The sequence below is a fragment of the Salmo salar genome, chromosome 13, assembly GCF_965601325.2.
Source record: "Salmo salar chromosome 13, fSalSal1, whole genome shotgun sequence".
In the NCBI taxonomy this organism is placed as follows: domain Eukaryota; kingdom Metazoa; phylum Chordata; class Actinopteri; order Salmoniformes; family Salmonidae; genus Salmo; species Salmo salar.
Window position 1 is genome coordinate 56,112,272 of NC_138303.1, and position 19,636 is coordinate 56,131,907.

General features: G+C 43.8%; 1 protein-coding gene across 3 annotated transcripts in view; it reads left to right on the plus strand.

Annotated features, from left to right (window-relative positions):
- LOC106567418 (teneurin-2) overlaps positions 1–3,929 on the plus strand; it is a 132,539-nt gene extending 128,610 nt beyond the window's left edge. For all 3 annotated transcript variants that reach the window (XM_014136636.3, XM_014136638.3, XM_014136640.3), the window contains 3 exons: positions 286–1,906; positions 2,024–2,154; positions 2,287–3,929. In XM_014136636.3, coding sequence (XP_013992111.1) covers positions 286–1,906; positions 2,024–2,154; positions 2,287–3,024 — 2,490 coding nt within the window. In that variant the 3' untranslated portion in view covers positions 3,025–3,929. The remainder of the gene's footprint in view (positions 1–285; positions 1,907–2,023; positions 2,155–2,286) is intronic.
- The last annotated feature ends 15,707 nt before the right edge of the window (positions 3,930–19,636 follow it).

Genomic DNA, 19,636 nt, shown 5'->3' on the forward strand with positions numbered 1-19,636 from the left:
GAGGCATTCTGATACACTGGTGGATGTGTCTGTCTGTGTTCTGTCTCTCTGTCTCTCTGTCTCTCTGTCTCTCTGTCTGTCTGTCTGTCTGTCTGTCTGTCTGTCTGTCTGTCTGTCTGTCTGTCTGTCTGTCTGTCTGTCTGTCTGTGCTGTAAGCTGCAAGGGAACAGCGTTTTTACTCTTGCCTGTCCCTGAGTTTTTTTGTTAGAAGATCTATGTTATTGTGGGTGTACAGTAGAGAATAAAAATGGATGTACCTTTTGTTTTCTCTATCTTCCTCCCCAGTCCATGGTGCTGCACCTCCAGCAGAGTCAGAGGCAGTATGTGTTTGAGTTTGACACCTCAGGGCGTATCATCTCTGTTACCATGCCCAGTATGGCCAGACACACCATGTCCACCCACGTGTCCATCGGCTACATCCGCAACATCTACAACCCTCCCGAGAGCAACGCCACCATCATCCACGACTTCAGTGAAGACGGACGACCCCGCGCCACCTTTTACCTAGGCACGGGTCGACACGTCATCTATAAGTATGGCAAGCTGGCCAAGCTGTCTGAGGTTCTGTACGACAGCACAGCTGTGACGTTCGGCTACGACGAGACAGCCGGAGTGTTGAAGATGGTTAACCTGCAGAGTGGGGGATTCTCCTGCACCATCCGCTACCGTAAAGTTGGCCCCCTAGTGGACAAACAAATGTACCGCTTCTCTGAGGAGGGCATGGTCAACGCCCGTTTTGATTACACCTACCACGACAACAGCTTCCGTGTGGCCAGCATCAAGCCGGTGATCGGCGAGACGCCCCTGCCCGTGGACCTCTACCGCTACGATGAGATCTCAGGCAAGGTGGAGCACTTTGGCAAGTTTGGCATTATCTACTATGACGTCAACCAGATAATCACAACGGCAGTGATGACCCTCAGCAAGCACTTTGACGCCCACGGCCGCATCAAAGAGGTGCAGTACGAGATCTTCCGCTCGCTCATGTACTGGATGACGGTACAGTATGACAGCATGGGCCGGGTCATCAAGAGAGAGCTGAAGATCGGGCCATATGCTAACACAACACAGTACCGCTATGAATATGACGGTGACGGCCAGCTTGTCGGGGTCAAAGTCAACGACTGGTCCACCTGGCGTTACAGCTACGACCTGAACGGCAACTTGCACCTGCTGAACCCTGGGAACAGCGCACGCCTGCTGCCGCTGCGCTACGACTTGCGCGACCGCATCACCCGCCTAGGCGACATGCAGTACCGCGTCGATGAGGATGGTGTCCTGAGCCAGCGTGGCGCTGACGTCTTCCTCTACAACTCCAACGGGCTGCTGGAGCAGGCGTACAGCCGTACGCCCAGGGGGTGGAGCGTCCGTTACCGCTACGATGGCCTGGGCCGCCGCATCTCCAGGAAGACCAATGAGGGAGAGCACCTGCAGTTCTTCTACGCAGATCTCAACTACCCCGGCAGGATAACCCACGTGTACAACCACTCTGGAGGGGAGATCACCTCTTTCTACTACGATCTGCAGGGACATCTGTTTGCTATGGAGGTGACCGGCGGGGAGGAGTATTACATCGCCTCAGACAACACGGGCACACCGCTCGCCGTATTCAGCAGCAACGGACAGATGGTCAAGCAGCTCCAGTACACTGCCTACGGGGAGGTGTACCACGACTCCAACCCTGACTTCAACATGGCGGTGGGCTTCCACGGAGGGCTCTACGACCCCCTCACCAAGCTGGTGCACTTTGGACAGAGAGACTACGATGTGCTGGCAGGCAGATGGACTGCCCCAGACCATAAACTCCTACCTAAGATTGGCAAGGAGCCGTCCCCGTTCAATCTGTACATGTTCAAGAACAACAACCCACTCAGTGATATGATAGACGTCAAGAGCTATGTGACAGGTGAGGATGATTGAGTTAGCTTTTTCTTATGGAAAAAGATCCATCAAGTGAGCTAAGTATGTTGTTATGACATCTTGACATGTTTTAATTCATTAATACTCTTGCACTATTTTGCAGATGTGAAGAGCTGGCTGGTGATGTTTGGTTTCCAGCTCAGTAACATCATACCAGGCTTCCCCAGACATCCCATGTATTTTGTTGAACCGCCTTATGAACTATTAGCAAGCCAGGACTGTGAGACTGCTCAGGTGAGTTATTTATCAAATACATATTTGAGCTACTAATTACTGAAACTACACAGGCAAATCTCCATGTATTTTATGTTTATTAATTTAAACAAAATAATCAAGTGGCTGGCTGACCCTCTGCTCTGTCTCCAGCTGATCACAGGGGTGCAGCATGCAGCGGAGCGCCACAACCAGGCCTTCATGGCCCTGGAAGGGAGGTTGCTCAACAAGGAGCACTGGGCCAAACGGGACAAGCCTGGGTACTGGTTCGGCACCAAGATCCCCATCGTGGGCCGGGGCATGATGCTAGCCATCAAGGAGGGCCATGTGGTGACGGGAGTGTCCGGCCTGGCCAGCGAGGACAGCCGTAAGGTGGCCCAAGTCCTGAACAACGCCATCTATCTGGAGGGAACCCACTACACCATAGACGGGAAGGACTGTCACTTCTTTGTGAAGCTGGGCCTGGCTGACAGTGACCTGCTGTCTCTAGGACTGAGCAGCGGGAGGAAAGCCCTGGAGAATGGCGTCAACGTGACCGTAAGCGGCCGCTCTCGTCGGGGCGTCACCGTGGAGATCCACACGATAGCGTTGTCCCTGAGTGTACGTTACGGCCTGGCGGCTGACATCCTGGAGAAGGAGCGGGGTCGCCTGCTGGAGCAGGCCCACCAGAGGGCCCTGTCGGGGGCCTGGATGAGGGAGCAGCAGTGTCTGAGAGAAAGCAGAGAAGGTGGGAGGCTGTGGGCAGAGGGAGAGAGGCAGCAGCTCCTGGCAGCAGGGAAGGTGCCAGGTTACGATGGGTACTATGTGCTGCCTGTGGAGCAGTACCCAGAACTGGCAGACAGCAGCAGCAACATCCAGTTCCTCAGACAGAAGGAGATGGGCAAGAGGTAACAGAGTACAATACAACACAGCCCCTCTGACACTTCATCTCCTAGGGAGAGTAAACATGGGGCATCTGAGAGGACACAATCTCACAAAACGGATGTCTTGCTGAAGGCAAAAACAACGCCTGAATGAGTTCAGACTATGATTGAATAAAGCACCCTTAACTACTGATGATATGAACTGTACTGACTTTTTTATGAGGAAAAAAATCGAAAATAGTTTTCACTCTTTTTTGAGGGATTGGTATTGATGCCAGTGAGGTTAACTGCTATTCCAACAGTTTATCAGACGTATCCGACCCAACGCAGACAATGACAACACAGTCAAGGCTTTTATTTCTAATGGCTAAACAACTCTTGAACTGTCTCAGGCCACCATCTGAAGAACATAGAGCCATCACTTGCCAACATCATCATAACCATGAGCAATGTTTAAGGACGCTCAATTGTTCTTCATTCAGAGTACATAGTAAAATATGGTTTAATTTAACAACAACAGAGATTGAGGATATGACATATATGTAGATTTGTATGTTCCTGTGCTGTAGACTTTGAAACAAGACATTCACTTGGACACTATCCAAGATAAGTCAGGATAACTCTCTCACAATTTCAAGAAAAATACAAATGGAATCAGAGGATAGTTTTTTTTTTTTTTGCTCTTTTTGTTTGCACTATATGACAATCATGAAGAATTTGTATTGAGGATGAAATACATGTCTTTTAAAATATATATATATATATTAAAGTATTCTCAATACATATTTAAATTTGCAGCCCAAGACATGTTACAGATAAAATATGGTAACACTTTACTTGATACCCAGCATCATAACACGTTATTACACGGTCATAACATCTGACATAATTTGTCATAACCTGTTATAATATGGTCATAACACTGTCATGACGCATATACCACACAAGGAAAAACATTCCATTACACCATAGCCTATGTGTCAACAGTATGCTTGTTATATAAACATTTTTGAAATTGACCATATTAAATTATCATTGTAATTGCGCACACATTGATGTCAGACATGCACTTACGTTAATGCTCTGTTGCTGATGACTGGGATGAATGCAGGAGCAGATTTCAGGAGCAGGACAAGACACATGACAGTGTTATGACAAGTTATGTCAGTTGTTATGACCGTGTCATAATGTGTTATGACACTGGGTGTCAAGTAAAGGTCTACCTAAATTATGGTGTATGTTGTGTTTTTATATTGTTTACTTTTTTTGTCTTTACAACTGTGAAACATGTTTCCCTATACATTACCAAGTTAAATGTGTACATTCACATTCATTCAGCAACAGAGATCCATGTCCTGAAAGCTGTCTAATTTGTAAATTTCTCAAAAGGTGGTTTAACTATAGTTCTGTGAAGATCCATAGAAGAGATGTTTACATACTGATCTTTGATTGATTTGATTGCCAAAACTCAAACATCCCCTTTAAACTGGAGATTTTAATTAATTTTTTACCTAGTGGTTTCTCTGTAACCAACCATATATGTAAAAAGTATCTTTTCACTGTGAAGAACCACAGTATGGATGTCAATATGTACATGAATAGGTATCATGAAACATTCTTTACACTAGGACGAGGATTATGTGGAAGGTTTATCAGAATAAACGTGTTTTTTCATGTTGCATGAAGTTATTTTTCCACTTTCAGCAAGCAGCTGTGGATCGACGTGCTTTCCTGAGACTATTAACTACCTACCCTCAACTTCCATTGAGCACTTACAGTATTTTTGTCATTAGCGTAAAATTAGCAAATTGTGAATAAATCAAAGCAATTTAATCTGTCAAATACTGATTGACAGGTAAAATTGGCTTCCTTTGTACTACTGAGGTAAATGTATATTAAAGGCAGGTATTGTATTATTCAAATTGAGATCATTGGAGGCAAACCTCTTCCTGTCAGCTGCAGTGGGTTCTCATGGCTCCCAGGTTATTTTTACCATTTTAATTAGCACCTGCCAGAAGCATCTTTGACCCCCAACACTAACGTATATGAAAGACTGGAGTACTGCAGTGAAGTGTGAGGTTGGGACTCCAAGCTAACAAGCAGATTTAATCATTAACATCGCCATTGACATACAGTAGGACTGAGCCACTCCGTGACCGTAGAATCATCTACCTCTATAGAACAGCGGTAAGCAGAGATACTCAGCAGTCTGGACTGTTGTTCTGAACGAGTTGCACCTCCCCCTTTGCAGCTATTTTCACACACAGCAGATCAAACTCACTGCTCCCTGTCCAAAGCCCTGTTTATACCCTGGTGCGAACATGTGTCCTGATCTTGTCCACATTCTGATTGGGCCCACATTTTTAGACAGGTGTAGATGATTAAAATAACTGATGGTGATCAGAATGTGGACAAGATCAGTACACATGTTAGCACCAGGTATAAACAGGACTTAAATCTTGACCTTTCAGAAATAGAATCACAGACCTCCCTGGCCCCACACTCAACCCACATGAGAGCTTTAAGCCAGGGGGGTGAGAAGCACTGCCCAAAATAAGTTGTGCAAATATAGGCACCTGACTAAGACACACAGCTAAAATGTGCATATTTAAATGTGTATAGCTCTAGCTGTAAACCATTGGAGGCTGCTGATGGAAGGACGGCTCTTAATAATGTATGGAACGGAATAAATGGAATGGTATCAAACTCTTGGAAACCAATTTCAACAATTTTACTGAGTTACAGTTCAAATAAGGAAATCAGTCAATTGAAATAAATTCATTAGGCCCTAATCTATGGATTTCACATGACTGGGCAGGGGCGCACTGGGGATCTAGGCCCAGCCAATCAGAATTCGTTTTTCCCCACAAAAGTGCTTTATTACAGACAGAAATACTCCTCAGTTTCATCAGCTGTCTGGGTGGCTGGTCTCAGCTGATCCTGCAGGTGAAGAAGCCAGATGTGGAGGTCCTGGGCTGCAGTGATTACACGTGGTCTGTGGTTGTGAGGCCATTCGGACGTACTGCCAAATTCTCTAAAACGATGTTAGGTGGAGGTTTATGGTAGAGAAATTAACATTCAGTTCTCTGGCAACAGCTCTGGTGGACAAAACTTGAGACATCTGTGGCATTGTGTTGTGTGACAAAACTGCACATTTTAGAGTGGCCTTTTATTGTCCCCAGCACAAGGTGCAGCTGTGTAATGATCAGGCTGTTTAATCATCTTCTTGATATGCCACAACTGTCAGGTGGATGGATTATCTTGGCAGGGATATAAATTGGACAAAATTTGAGAAATAAGCTTTTTGTGTGTATGGAAAATTTCTGGGATATTTTATTTCAGCTCATGAAACATGGGACCAAAACTTAACACGTTGCATTTATATTTTTGTTCAGTCTAGTTTTCTTTACCATGAAAACCAAATATTTAAAGGTGGGGATGAAAGAGAAACGTAAGTTTCCAACATCTCTAATATGAAAAACAAACAAATATAATTAAATATAAACTGTTAATTATTAAGACTGATTATTCAACATTGTTTTATACATTTTTCTTCAGTGAAGATGTGTCAATATTTATATATTAAAAAAAAGTTAGCTTTAGTACTTTGAGTGTTCAGGCTAGGTTTTTAGTTGCCGTATGATGTACAAAGTCACATATGCAACAATTTAGCGAGCATAATAAAGTTACAACAAATAAGACAAAGAGGCAGGAAGTAAAAGATCAGTTAACTTGCAGACGGTTTTACACCGTGGTAGATTTCTCTGGGGAGCACATGGTGAGGCAACAGTGAGGTCTCGTCTCGCCAGGTTCAGTGATCAGGTCATCATGTCCCACAAACAGCAGCAGCAAAGGGCCGTCCAACAGGCCGTGAGACAGGCGTGCTCCCCTCCGCCTCCGCCATCTCGACTCCTGTCCTCCACCACATACACTGATAGAGATGAAGACAAAGAGAAGTTATTCAATGCTGTATTCCCAGTCCCTCTTATCTACACACATCACAGGAGGTTGGTGGCACCTTAATTGGGGAGGACAGGCTCGTGGTCATGGCTGGAGCGGAATCGGTGGAATGGTATTAAATACATCAAACCCATTCCATTTATTCCATTCCAGTCATTATTATGAGCCTTCCTCCCCTCAGCAGCCTCCATTGACACACATGCATGTTCATAATATTGGAAAAACAAAAAGCTTGTATCCATTATTTAGATACTTATACTAGTAATTGGCCAGAACTAGGACACTCCATGTTACGACACTCGTTAGCTATCAGGCATTAATTCGTATTACTGTCAAGGCACTAGTAATTTCAATGTGGGCTAAGGGAATGAGGGCAGATTCACAAACCCTCACTTCCGGCAAGAGCGAGATGGGTTTAGACTGGGAGCTGGAATTGGATGCCCCTGGGGTCTGATCAGACTCTCACTGAGTGAGAAGCCAGCAGTTCTGCCATTAGTGTCATATGGGTTAAGTTGAATTTCATTCCTATGAGCGTTCAAATCCATTTAATCACTTTGGCCTCGTCACAGAGCCAGAGATTGCCTGGCCCAGACTGTCTCCATGCTGGGAAAATTATATATTAGTGTTCATTGAGTTGTACTGGCCTAAGTGAGTTGTACTGACAATTCTGCACCTCGACTAGTCATCAAGAATCCTTTCTATAAAAAGGTAAAATAGTTGATTTATGCACAGGCAGTGGTTAAGTTGTGCCTCAGCTTCACGAAACCTGGCTCCTGCACCTTGGGTCAAAGGCAGGGTTTTTCTGCATGGAAAAGTATTGGGCAGGCCATCTAATATTTATTTTATGGGCCACCTAAATCCAAACAGTCAAAAAAGACTAGAAATTAGTTCATATTTTTCGGGATGGAAAAACTTTTCAGTGTAAACTTAAACTAAAACCAAATATACACGGAGTATACCAAACATTAGGAACACCTTCCTAGTATTGAGTTGCACCCCCTTCTGCCCTCAGAACAGCCTCAATTCGTCGGGGCATTGACTCTACAAGGTGTCGAAAGCATGTTGACTCCAATGCTTCCAACAGTTGTGTCAAATTGGCTGGATGTCCTTTGGGTGGTGGACCATTCTTGATACACAGGGGAAACTGTTGAGAGTGAAAAACCCAGCAGCGTTGCAGTTCTTGGCACAAACCAGGGCGCCTGGCACCTACTACCATACCATGTTGAAAGGCACTTACAATTCATCCTCTGAATAGTACACACACACAATCCATGTCTCGATTGTCTCTTAAGGCTTAAAAATCATTCTTTAACCTGGCTCCTCCCCTTCATCTACTCTGATTGAAGTGGATACTACACGGATTAACAAGTGACATCAATAAGGGAGCATAGCTTTCACCTGGATTCACCTGGTCTGTCTATGTCCAGGAAAGAGCAGGTGTTCCTAATGGTTTGTACACTCAGTGTAAAGTATTTAGAGAAGATAATGAGCCTATATATATTTTTTTAGACCAAAATCACCAAAATTACTAACAATCACCAAAATAAAAGCTAGACAGTCTAACATTTCCAAACATTATGCATTCAGGATCATTTTTGTCATGGTATGGGCCCCGGGCGCTGATGACTTGGACGTTGATTAAGTCAGCTCCCACACTAATCTGATTCAGAGGGGTTGGGTTAAATGCGGAAGAAACATTTTGGTTGTGCAATTGACAAGGTATCCCCTTTCCCTTTATTGATTATGTTATCATGTTTGAGTCACTCAGATAGCATAAATTATGGCAAAATGTGTAAAATGTAAGGAAATTACACTACATGACCAAAAGTATGTGGACACCTGCTCGTCAAACATCTCATTCCAAAATCATGGGCATTAACATAGAGTTGGTCCACCTTTTGCTGCTACAACAGCCTCCACTCTTCTGGGAAGGCTTTCCACTAGATGTTGGAACATTGCTGAGGGGACTTGCTTCCATTCAGCCACAAGAGCATTAGTGAGGTCGGGCACTGATGTAGGTCGATTAAGCCTAGCTCGCTGTCGGCTTTCCAAATCATCCCAAAGGTGTTCAATGGGGTTGAGGTCAGGTCTCTTTGCAGCCCAGTCAAGTTCTTCCACACTGATCTCGACAAACCATTTCTGTATGGACCTCGCTTTGTGCATGGGGGCATTGTCATGCTGAAACAGGAAAGAGCCTTCCCCAAACTGTTGCCACAAAGTTGGAAGCACAGAATTGTCTAGAATGTCATTGTATGCTGTAGTGATTAAGATTTGCCTTCACTTGAACTAAGGGGCCCGAACCATGAAAAACAGCCCGAGACCATTATTACTCGTCCACTATAATTTACAGTTGGCACAATACATTCGGACAGGTAGTGTTCTCCTGGCATCCGCCAAACCCAGATTTGTACGTCGGACTGCCAGATGATGAAGCATGATTCATCACTCCAGAGAACTGCTCCAATGGTGGCGAGCTTTACACCACTCCAGCCGATGCTTGGCATTGCGCATGGTGAATTTAGGCTTGTGTGGCTGCTCGGCCATGGAAACTCATTTCATGAAGCTCCTGAGGAACAGTTCTTGTGCTGACGTTGCTTCCAGAGGCAGTCTGGAACTCCGTAGTGAGTGTTGCAACCGAGGACAGACAATTTTTACACGCTTCAGCACTCGCCGGTCCCGTTCTGTGAGCTTGTGTGGCCTACCACTTCGCAGATGAGTCATTGTTGCTCCTAGACATTTTCACTTCACAATAACAGCACTTACAGTTGACCGGCGCAGCTCTAGCAGGGCAGAAATTTGACAAACTGACTTGTTGGAAAGGTGGCATCCCATGTCGGTGTCACATTGAAAGTCACTGAGCTCTTCAGTAAGGCCATTCTACTGCCAATGTTTGTCTATGGAGATTGCATGGCTGTGTGCTAAAAATAGCCGAATCCACTAATTTGAAGGGGTGTCCACATACTTTTGTAAATATAATGTTGGTTTAAAACTGCAAATGTTCTCAGCCCCATGGCAAGCTGTGTAGAATTACAGGAAACTAGCTTAAAACTGTAATTTTTTATCTCAGATCCCATTGTAAAATGTATAGAATTGCAGGAAATTAGCTTTACAACAGCAATATTTTGTCACTGCGGCCAACAGGGGGGCCTCAAACATTTTTGGTCAGCAGTGACGCCATTGGCCACGCCCACTGTCACACCCACCACCATTTTGATCCAGAAAAAAGCTCCAGCACCAAAGAGAAAAGTAGAATAAAATATATATTTTTTAAGTAAGGGTTAAACTAACCCTTGTATCCACCACAGGATGCAACAGAATATAATTACCCAACAGGATAAGAAATAATTTCAACTGTGATATACAACTGTTTACACAAGCAAGCTAAAAGCTAGAGCTTACAACATGAGGCTTCAATTGGGTGCAACAGCACCAAGAGTGGAAGGCCTCTGTTTAGAACATCCATCTCACTGATGGTTGATAAGTATGTACAAGGTTCACGGTATGCTCACTTACTGTATCTGGGTTGAGAGAGTGTTTCCCCATAACACACAAAAAGCTGTTCTGTTTGACTAACAGTTCTTGTTGCAGCAATATAGGCACTCAATGCCCTAACCGGGCAAAGTGTATGCAACTCACGACTCTCCTGTGAGTAGGGAGGCAGGTGAAATGCTACTATGATTAAGGGCTGGTTAACATATGATGATGAAAGGACCTTAGGTAAAAATGTTGAATTTGGCCAAAGCACTGCCTTAGATCCATCTTCTGCTAAAGTGAGGCATGAAGGATGGATAGAAAGCGCATGTACTGTAATTCTCCAACACGCTTGGCTGACACCATAGCCAATAGAACGTCAGTCTTGACTGAGAGCTCCTATAGCTCAAGTGAAGACGGGCTCAAATGGTGGACTCAGAAATGATCGTAGGACAACATCTAACTCCCATGAGGGTACTGAAGGAGCCTTGGGTGGCCGTAGCCTGAGGGCACCTTTCATGAATTGCGATACTAGAGGGTGTGCCCGTAGTAATGCATCCGTAATCTAGTCATGATCCATAGAGATGGCTGCCGTACACACTTTCAATGTAGATGGAACTTCCCTGCAGCCATAAACTCCTAGGGGAAAGCTAATCAAATGGCTACACGGACTATTTACATTCACCCACCCCCCCCCCCCTTTTTACACTGCTGCTACTCGCTGTTTATTATCTATGCATAGTCACTTTACCCCTACCTACATGTACATATTACCTCAATTTCCTCGACTAACCTGGACCCCCGCACGGCTGCTAGAATCCTGACTAGAACCAAAAAATTGGATCATATTACTCCAGTGCTAGCCTCCCTACACTGGCTTCCTGTTAAGGCAAGGGCTGATTTCAAGGTTTTACTGCTAACCTACAAAGCATTACATGGGCTTGCTCCTACCTATCTTTCCGATTTGGTCCTGCCGTACATACCTACACGTACGCTACGGTCACAAGACGCAGGCCTCCTAATTGTCCCTAGAATTTCTAAGCAAACGGCTGGAGGTAGGGCTTTCTCCTATAGAGCTCCATTTTTATGGAATGGTCTGCCTACCAATGTGAGAGACGCAGACTCAGTCTCAACCTTTAAGTCTTTACTGAAGACTTATCTCTTCAGTAGGTCCTATGATTAAGTATAGTCTGGCCCAGGAGTGTGAAGGTGAACGGAAAGGCTGGAGCAACGAACCGCCCTTGCTGTCTCTGCCTTGCCGGTTCCCCTCTTTCCACTGGGATTCTCTGCCTCTAACCCTTTTACAGGGGCTGAGTCACTGGCCTACTGGTGTTCTTCCATGCCGTCCATGGGAGGGGTGCGTCACTTGAGTGGGTTGAGTCACTGACGTGGTCTTCCTGTCTGGGTTGGCGCCCCCCCCCCCCCCCTTGGGTTGTGCCATGGCGGAGATCGTTGTGGGCTATACTCGGCCTTGTCTTAGGACGGTAAGTTGGTGGTTGGAGACATCCCTCTAGTGGTGTGGGGGCTGTGCTTTGGCAAAGTGGGTGGGGTTATATCCTGCCTGTTTGGCCCTGTCCGGGGGTATCATCGGCTGGGGCCACAGTGTCTTCTGATCCCTCCTGTCTCAGCCTCCAGTATTTATGCTGCAGTAGTTTATGTGTCGGGGGGCTAGGGTCAGTCTGTTACATCTGGAGTATTTCTCTTGTCTTATCCGGTGTCCTGTGTGTATTTAAATATGCTCTCTCTAATTCTCTCTTTCTCTCTTTCTGTCTTTCTCTCGGAGGACCTGAGCCCTAGGACCATGCCTCAGGACTACCTGGTATGATGACTCCTTGCTGTCCCCAGTCCACCTGGCCGTGCTGCTGCTCCAGTTTCAACTGTTCTGCCTGCGGCTATGGAACCCTGACCTGTTCACCGGACGTGCTTGTTGCACCCTCGACAACTACTATGATTATTATTATTTGACCATGCTGGTCATTTATGAACATTTTAACATCTTGACTATGTTCTGTTATAATATCCACCCTGCACAGCCAGAAGAGGACTGGCCACCCCTCATAGCCTGGTTCCTCTCTAGGTTTCTTCCTAGGTTTTTGGCCTTTCTAGGGAGTTTTTCCTAGGGAGTTTTTCCTAGCCACCGTGCTTCTTTCACATGCTTTGCTTGCTGTTTGGGGTTTTAGGCTGGGTTTCTGTACAGCACTTTGAGAATATCAGCTGATGTACGAAGGGCTATATAAAAATAAATTTGATTTGATTTGATTGACTCGGTACTGGTACCCCCTGTATATAGAGCCTCTTTATTATTATTTTATTTGTTGCTCCTTTATTTTTTTACTTTCGTTTATTTAGTTAATATTTTCTTAACCCTTATTTTTCTTCAAACTGCATTGTTGGTTAAGGGCTTGTAAGTAAGCATTTCATGGTAAGGTCTACAGCTGTATTCGGCACGTGACAAATAAAATGTTCTTTGATTTGACTAGATTAACATCAACTACTCACAGCACCTCCAAGTTGTTGAAGAATTGTAATTCCGTAAGGAAGTAATCCGAAGGGGATTAATAGCAATCTCGTAATGTAAAACACAAATGTGAGAGTGAAGAAAGACAGAATGTCACACCACACTGCCTTTTATAGTGACAGGTCACGTGGGTACAGTAAGGGTGTGGCGTGACTGCAAACATCTTTGATATTAAGTATCTCAATCACATCACGTGAAGGAGTTCCCAGAGGTCATTTGGCAACCCATTACGAAGACTAAAAAGAACCCTAACACCAATTTTGGCCTATTATCTATCTCTAACCCTTAGTCTTATAGTCAACCCTGGCTTAACCTAACCCGGCCAAAATAGGGCTCCCCACCTCAGAATTCCCAATTTAACCCCTGTATACAATAATCTATTCAGATACACAGCCAGACAAAAGTGGGTCAGTGGGTTATTCTATGTATTAATTTCCATAGCTGCTTCATAATTCCAAGATCTCACCTGTGTTCTTAGGGGCTTCTCCATACATTTGTGCACCAGGGGGTGTATCCTGCCATCCTAACTGTGGCTGAGGGGGAATCTGGTAACCCTGGTAACCTGGCTGCCCTTGGTATAAACCTGGGGGTCCTGGGGGGAAGTTAGAGTAGGATGGATCTGTGGGTGGATAACCCGGAGCAGGGTATCCCTGGGCTGGGTATCCCTGATCTGGGAACCCTTGGGGTTGGTACACAGGGGCCATGGGGGTTGGATACCCAGGTGCTGTAGGGGCAGGGTATCCTGGGGCAGAGGGGCCAGGGCCCCCATAAGGAGGCGGCTGATCAAAATTCATCTGTGGACAGCAAGACGAATCCGCCTAGGAATGTGGGAAATCACAAAACAACAAAAGCATAAATATGGCATGTGATAAGTAATGTCTCTGACCAAATGTCAGAAACATAATGAGAAAGCCACGACAATTGACTGTCAGATTCCCTTGTCTTGGAGTGTAGAATGTGCATGCTGCTTAAGTTTAACTGAAAACAGTCCATTCTAGTGAATGAGAGCTTTGTTGCCCTGCTGCTGCAACGAGTGGGGTGATGTCAGCCCTGTGACTGACTGTGAAAGACTGACTCAGTCTGAGAGGTGACATTCCACTCTGGATGCACAACTATTTTAACAGTGTAATGATAATGAGTGGACAAGGCCAGAGTCTGAATTTAATTATAGGCAATACTTTCCACTTCCACAGACACAGTTAATCAGGAGAAGTATGTGGATCGTATGGCCAAGAGCCCATTCAGTGGTTGGCTATTCCAATCCATAAAATACTATTCTAGGGTAATTTGTTCACAGTTATTGCCGTTTAAGAAAAGTTAAACTGTAGTGTAGGCAGCTTCAGCACCAAAGTTGTATTCAAACTTTCCTTAGTTTACTTCATTAGACAGATTCTAGACATTCAACATTCAAGAATAAATAAATCATGCAGACCATTTCTACTCTTCCCTTGTTAAAACGACCTATAGTGTGTCTGAGTGAATAATTCCAGTATTACCTCGGGTTGAATGAACTGTAATCTGTAATGCGCTTTCTTTCTCTCTTCTTGGTTCGGATTGGCATCAACACAGCCTTTTTCTTGATTTAAGTTGTATAATCCATTGAGTGTTGCTTGCTGGCGCGCTCAACCGTTTTCACTGGCTGCAACGGAAAACTAGCTGATGGGTGCGTTGATGTCTTAGAGACAGCTGAGCAGGTCGGCCGATTTTGGCCTACTATCATCTGACTCGGTTTTCCCCCCACCTCTCATAACCTTACGTCACAACCATGAGTAATTTTACTCTCTGCTGATCACACTCACATTTTAACTTTACATTGGTGGCATTTAATTGTAATACTTCTAGGGTAATAGGGGGTAACTAGCCCCCTGGGGTAAACCTACAGCGTGGATAGGGATTGAGGGAGATAAGCCGTGTGGGGAAACTGCTTTTTTTACCCGATCTGTCAAACTTATCACCTCTAAAATATAAATAAAACACTATAAAGAGTTTATATAATATGTAATTACATACCTATTTGAAGGTTTGTGTCAAATTTGAATCGGGTTTTTAGGGCGGCGCTAAAGTAATCTTCAGAAGTAAACAGCGGCTGTCGCAGCTTTTGAGAGTCATGATGGCTTGTAGTGATAACGCAAAAAATGAATGCATTCAGTTTTACAATTGACTAGATATCCCCCCTTACCCTGTCCCTTTCTTGTTTTTAATCTGCGAGAGAAGCGCTACACCTGGTGGAGAGAGGTTGTACGATACAGAATGAGTTGCATTATGTGTGCTGTACATTCCGTCATGACACGTCACAATTTAACATACAGCATCAAAGGGGTCAGTTTTTTTTACTTTTCTCCAATACTATCGGGCCATTACCATGTCAATCAACGCTTGAATAGAAACATAGTTCACACGTGCCAACGCAGTCGCTACAGTCCCATTAGTTTTCATTGCAGCCTCGTTTGAATGTCGTGGTTGCGCAAATTTGTATGGAATGGGTTTAGTCAACAGTAATATGTTGGATGAGTGTGTTGGGGGCAACTTGCCCCCACACGAAGGGGTAGCTGGCCCCTGGGGGCTAAGTTACCCCTTTATTGTTATAAATGTGTTTCTACCTATCATTTAGACAATGACTAGCCCAGTTAGTGCTAGTTTATGTTAACTTGCTAGCTAGCAACTTCACTAGCAGTAAATGCTTGCCGGCTAGCTACTTAGCATAAGCTGCTAGGAGTGCTAGCTAGCAACCTTACTACCAGATCATGAGGTAAAACACATTACAATGGTAACTTAATTGTTTCCACTAGTGACTGATAGATTTACAGTTATTGTCACTTTATAGCCTTTTAGCTATTTTACACAGCATTTTATGTTATATTGCTGGATAGATAGCTATGTTTCTAAGAGAGAACTTTTCAATTGGCATCTCTCCTCATGTTTTTAGTCACAGGTATGGTGTGAGCAGTGCAGGAGGTGGGCTCATAAATTGTGCTCCAATTTCACTGGGGATAGCTTTATTTGTGACCTATGTACAAATTAGAATTGTGCAAAAGCAGAGCATAAGAGAGCTGCCATATCAAGTTAATTAGTTAAGTTATTGTTATTCAATTTTATATTCCTATGTTTTTGTTAGTGTTATTAGATATACAATGCATTCAGAAAGTATTCAGACCCGTTGACTTTTTCCACATTTTGTTACGTTAAAGCCTGATTAAATCGTTTTTTTTCCCTCATCAAATCTACACACAATACACCATAATGACAAGGTAAATAGTTTTTTTCCCTCATCAAATCTACACACAATACACCATAATGACAAGGTAAAAACAGGTTTTTAGAAATTCTTGCTTAATGTATAAAAAAAAAAAATGAAATATCACATTTAGATAAGTATTCAGCCCCTATACTCAGTACTTTGTTGAAGCACCTTTGGCAGCGATTACAGCCTTGAGTCTTCTTGGGTATGATGCTACAAGCTTGGCACACCTGTATTTGGGGAGTTTCTCCAATTCTCCTCTGCAGATCCTCTCAAGCTCTATCAGGTTGCATGGGCAGTGTCGCTGAACAGCTATTTTCAGGTCTCTCCAGAGATGTTCGATCAGGTTCAAGTCCGGGCTCTCTGGCTGGGCCATTCAAGGACATTCAGAGACTTGTACCGAAGCCACTCCTGCGTTGTCTTGGCTGTGTGCTTAGGGTCGTTGTCCTGTTGGAAGGTGAACCTTCGTCCTAGTCTGAGGTCCAGAGAGCTCTGGAGCAGGTTTTCATCAAGTATCTCTCTGTATGTTTCTCCGTTCATCTTTCCCTCAATCCTGACTAGTCTCCTAGTCCCTGCCGCTGAAAAACATCCCCACAGCATGATGCTGCCACCACCATGCTTCACCGTAGGGATGGTGCCAGGTTTCCTCCAGACGTGACACTTGGCATTCAGGCCAAAGAGTTCAATCTTGATTGCAGCAGACCAGAGAATCTTGCTTCTCATGGTCTGCGAGTCCTTTGGGTGCCATTTGGCAAACTCCAAGCGGGCAATCATGGGCCTTTTACTGAGGAGTGGCTTCCATCTGGCCACTCTACCATAAAGGCCTGATTGGCGGAGTGCTGCAGAGATGGTTGTCCTTCTGGAAGGTTCTCCCATCTCCACCACGGAACTCTGGAACTCTGTCAGAGTGACCAACGGGTTCTTGGTCACCTCCCTGACCAAGGCCCTTCTGCCCCGATTGCTCAGTTTGGCTGGACGGCCAGCTCTAGGAAGAGTCTTGGTGGTTCCAAAATTCTTCCATTTAAGAATGATGGAGGCCACTGTGTTCTTGAGGACCTTCAATGCTGCAGACATTTTTTTTGTACCCTTCTCCAAATCTGTGCCTCAAAACAATCCTGTCTCGGAACTCTACGGACAATTCCTTTGACCTCATGGCTTGGTTTTTGATCTGACATGCACTGTCAACTGTGGGACCTTATATAGACAGGTGATTGCCTTTCGAAATCATGTACAATCAATTCAATTTACCACAGGTGGACTCCAATCAAGTTGTAGACACATCTCAAGGATGATCAATGGAAACAGGATGCACCTGAGCTCAATTTCGGGTCTGAATACTTGTGTAAACAAAGTATTTCTGTTTTTTATTTCTACAAACCTGTTTTCGCTTTGTCATTATGGGGTATTGTGTGTAGATTGATGAGGGGAACAATGTATTGAATCCATTTTAGAATAAGGCTGTAACGTAACAAAATGTGGAAAAAGGGGTCTGAATACTTTCCAAATGCACCTTATTCCATTCCAATATTATATTCAAATTAATATTTTTTTAGTTACCCCGGTACTTTTAAAAAACACCCCTTTTCTGAAAACAACATTTCATGAAATAACAAAAAAAAGTGTAAACTGTAGCCATTTATTTCCCTTTATAGTTTATTCACTTAAGCATGACCTTCATCCACATACCATTTTTGTTCCCAAACATTGCTTTTTTTGTGTCAGCAATTAAGACATTGTTAGCCCCTAGTAACCTACTATGTGTAGGACTGTAATATTACAGTACAGTTGTGGTCAAATATAGGCACTTTACATTGGAGTTAAATGGAGCAGAATGCTGTTTTCTCTTTTCAAAACTGGTTGAATGGCTATTTATGCAACCTGGACTCAGGGCCCTTACAAAAATGTACCATGGTGCATTTTTACTGCAGTTTCAAAACGGCAATATTTTTTGTAAGGGTTCTGATAAATGCTACTAAAAATGATAATGTGGTACCATCTTTATTAATTGTGAGTTATCATAGTACAATGGCAGTATAATGCAAGGTCAAAAGAGGTTGGTTGGCATTATATTGATAGTTATAGTTTCTGATAAAGTCAGAGGCAGGCTACTATTGTCGGTCCTAGTTTGTCTGTCACAAAATCATTTCTGTGAAAAAGGGTAATATCTTGTATTAATAGTACCGTTTTTTGCTCATGTTTGGGTTCCCTGTGTTGCCAACCTTAAATGTGGGAGAATGTGAGATATGGTAGCCTAATCTTTGGCATGTTGTAATCATTAAAGCAAGGTTTCTTAAACTTTTTCACCCTGGGACCCAAATTAGAAATTCTGTTTTCCTGGGACCCAAGCTTAATGAAAACATGCAACTATATGTAAATATCAGCACATTTCATTGCCCTTATACCTAAAACAAATGCAATATAGACAAATAACAATTACATTATATACCCATATAAATAGCTATTCATGTTTATTTTTCCCCATTAAAATCCCTCTTACATATCTGTCTAGGTTGGAATAGTTGCTGTTAAAATACAAGAAATCATTTAAATTCAGAACTGGAATAAACTGATTTAAGCAAGATGCTTTTTGAGGCAGCACACAGATGTAGACCAGAAAACACACACACACAGTCCTAATGAGAGGTGTGTGACTGGTTGAAGTTTTCAACAAGCAGGTCTATTCTGGGCTCAGTTTTTGACAGTGCAACCCCGAGGTCATGCTCAGCATGGAGTCTGTTTCTGTACTTGTTGAGAACCCTAACTCACATAGGTACACTACCGGTCCAAAGTTTTAGAACACCTACTCGTTGAAGGGTTTTTATTTATTTATTTTTTTACAATTTTCTACATTGTAGAAGACATCAAAACTATGAAATTACACATATAAAATCTTGTAGTAACCAAAAAAGTGTTAAACAAATCAAAATATATTTGATATTTTTCAAATAGCCACCCTTTGCCTTGATGACAGCTTTGAACACTCTTGGCATTCTCTTAATCAGTTTCACCTACAATGCTTTTCCAACAGTCTTGAAGGAGTTTCCACATATGCTGAGCACTTGTTGGCTGCTTTTCCTTCACTCTGCGGTCCAACTCATCCCAAACCATTTGAACTTGGTTGAAGTCGGGGGATTGTGGAGGCCAGGTCATCTGATGCAGCACTCCATCACTCTCCTTCTTGGTCAAATAGCCCTTACACAACCTGGAGGTGTGTTGGGTCATTGTCCTGTTGAAAAACAAATGATAGTCCCACTAAGCCCAAACCAGATGGGATAGTGTATCGATGCAGAATGTTGTGGTAGCCATGCTGGTTAAGTGTGCCTTGAATTCTAAATAAATCACAGACATTGTCACCAGTAAAGCACCCCCACACCTCCTCCTCCATACTTTACGGTGGGAAATACACATGCGGCGATCATCCGTTCACCTACACCGCGTCTCACAAAGGCACAG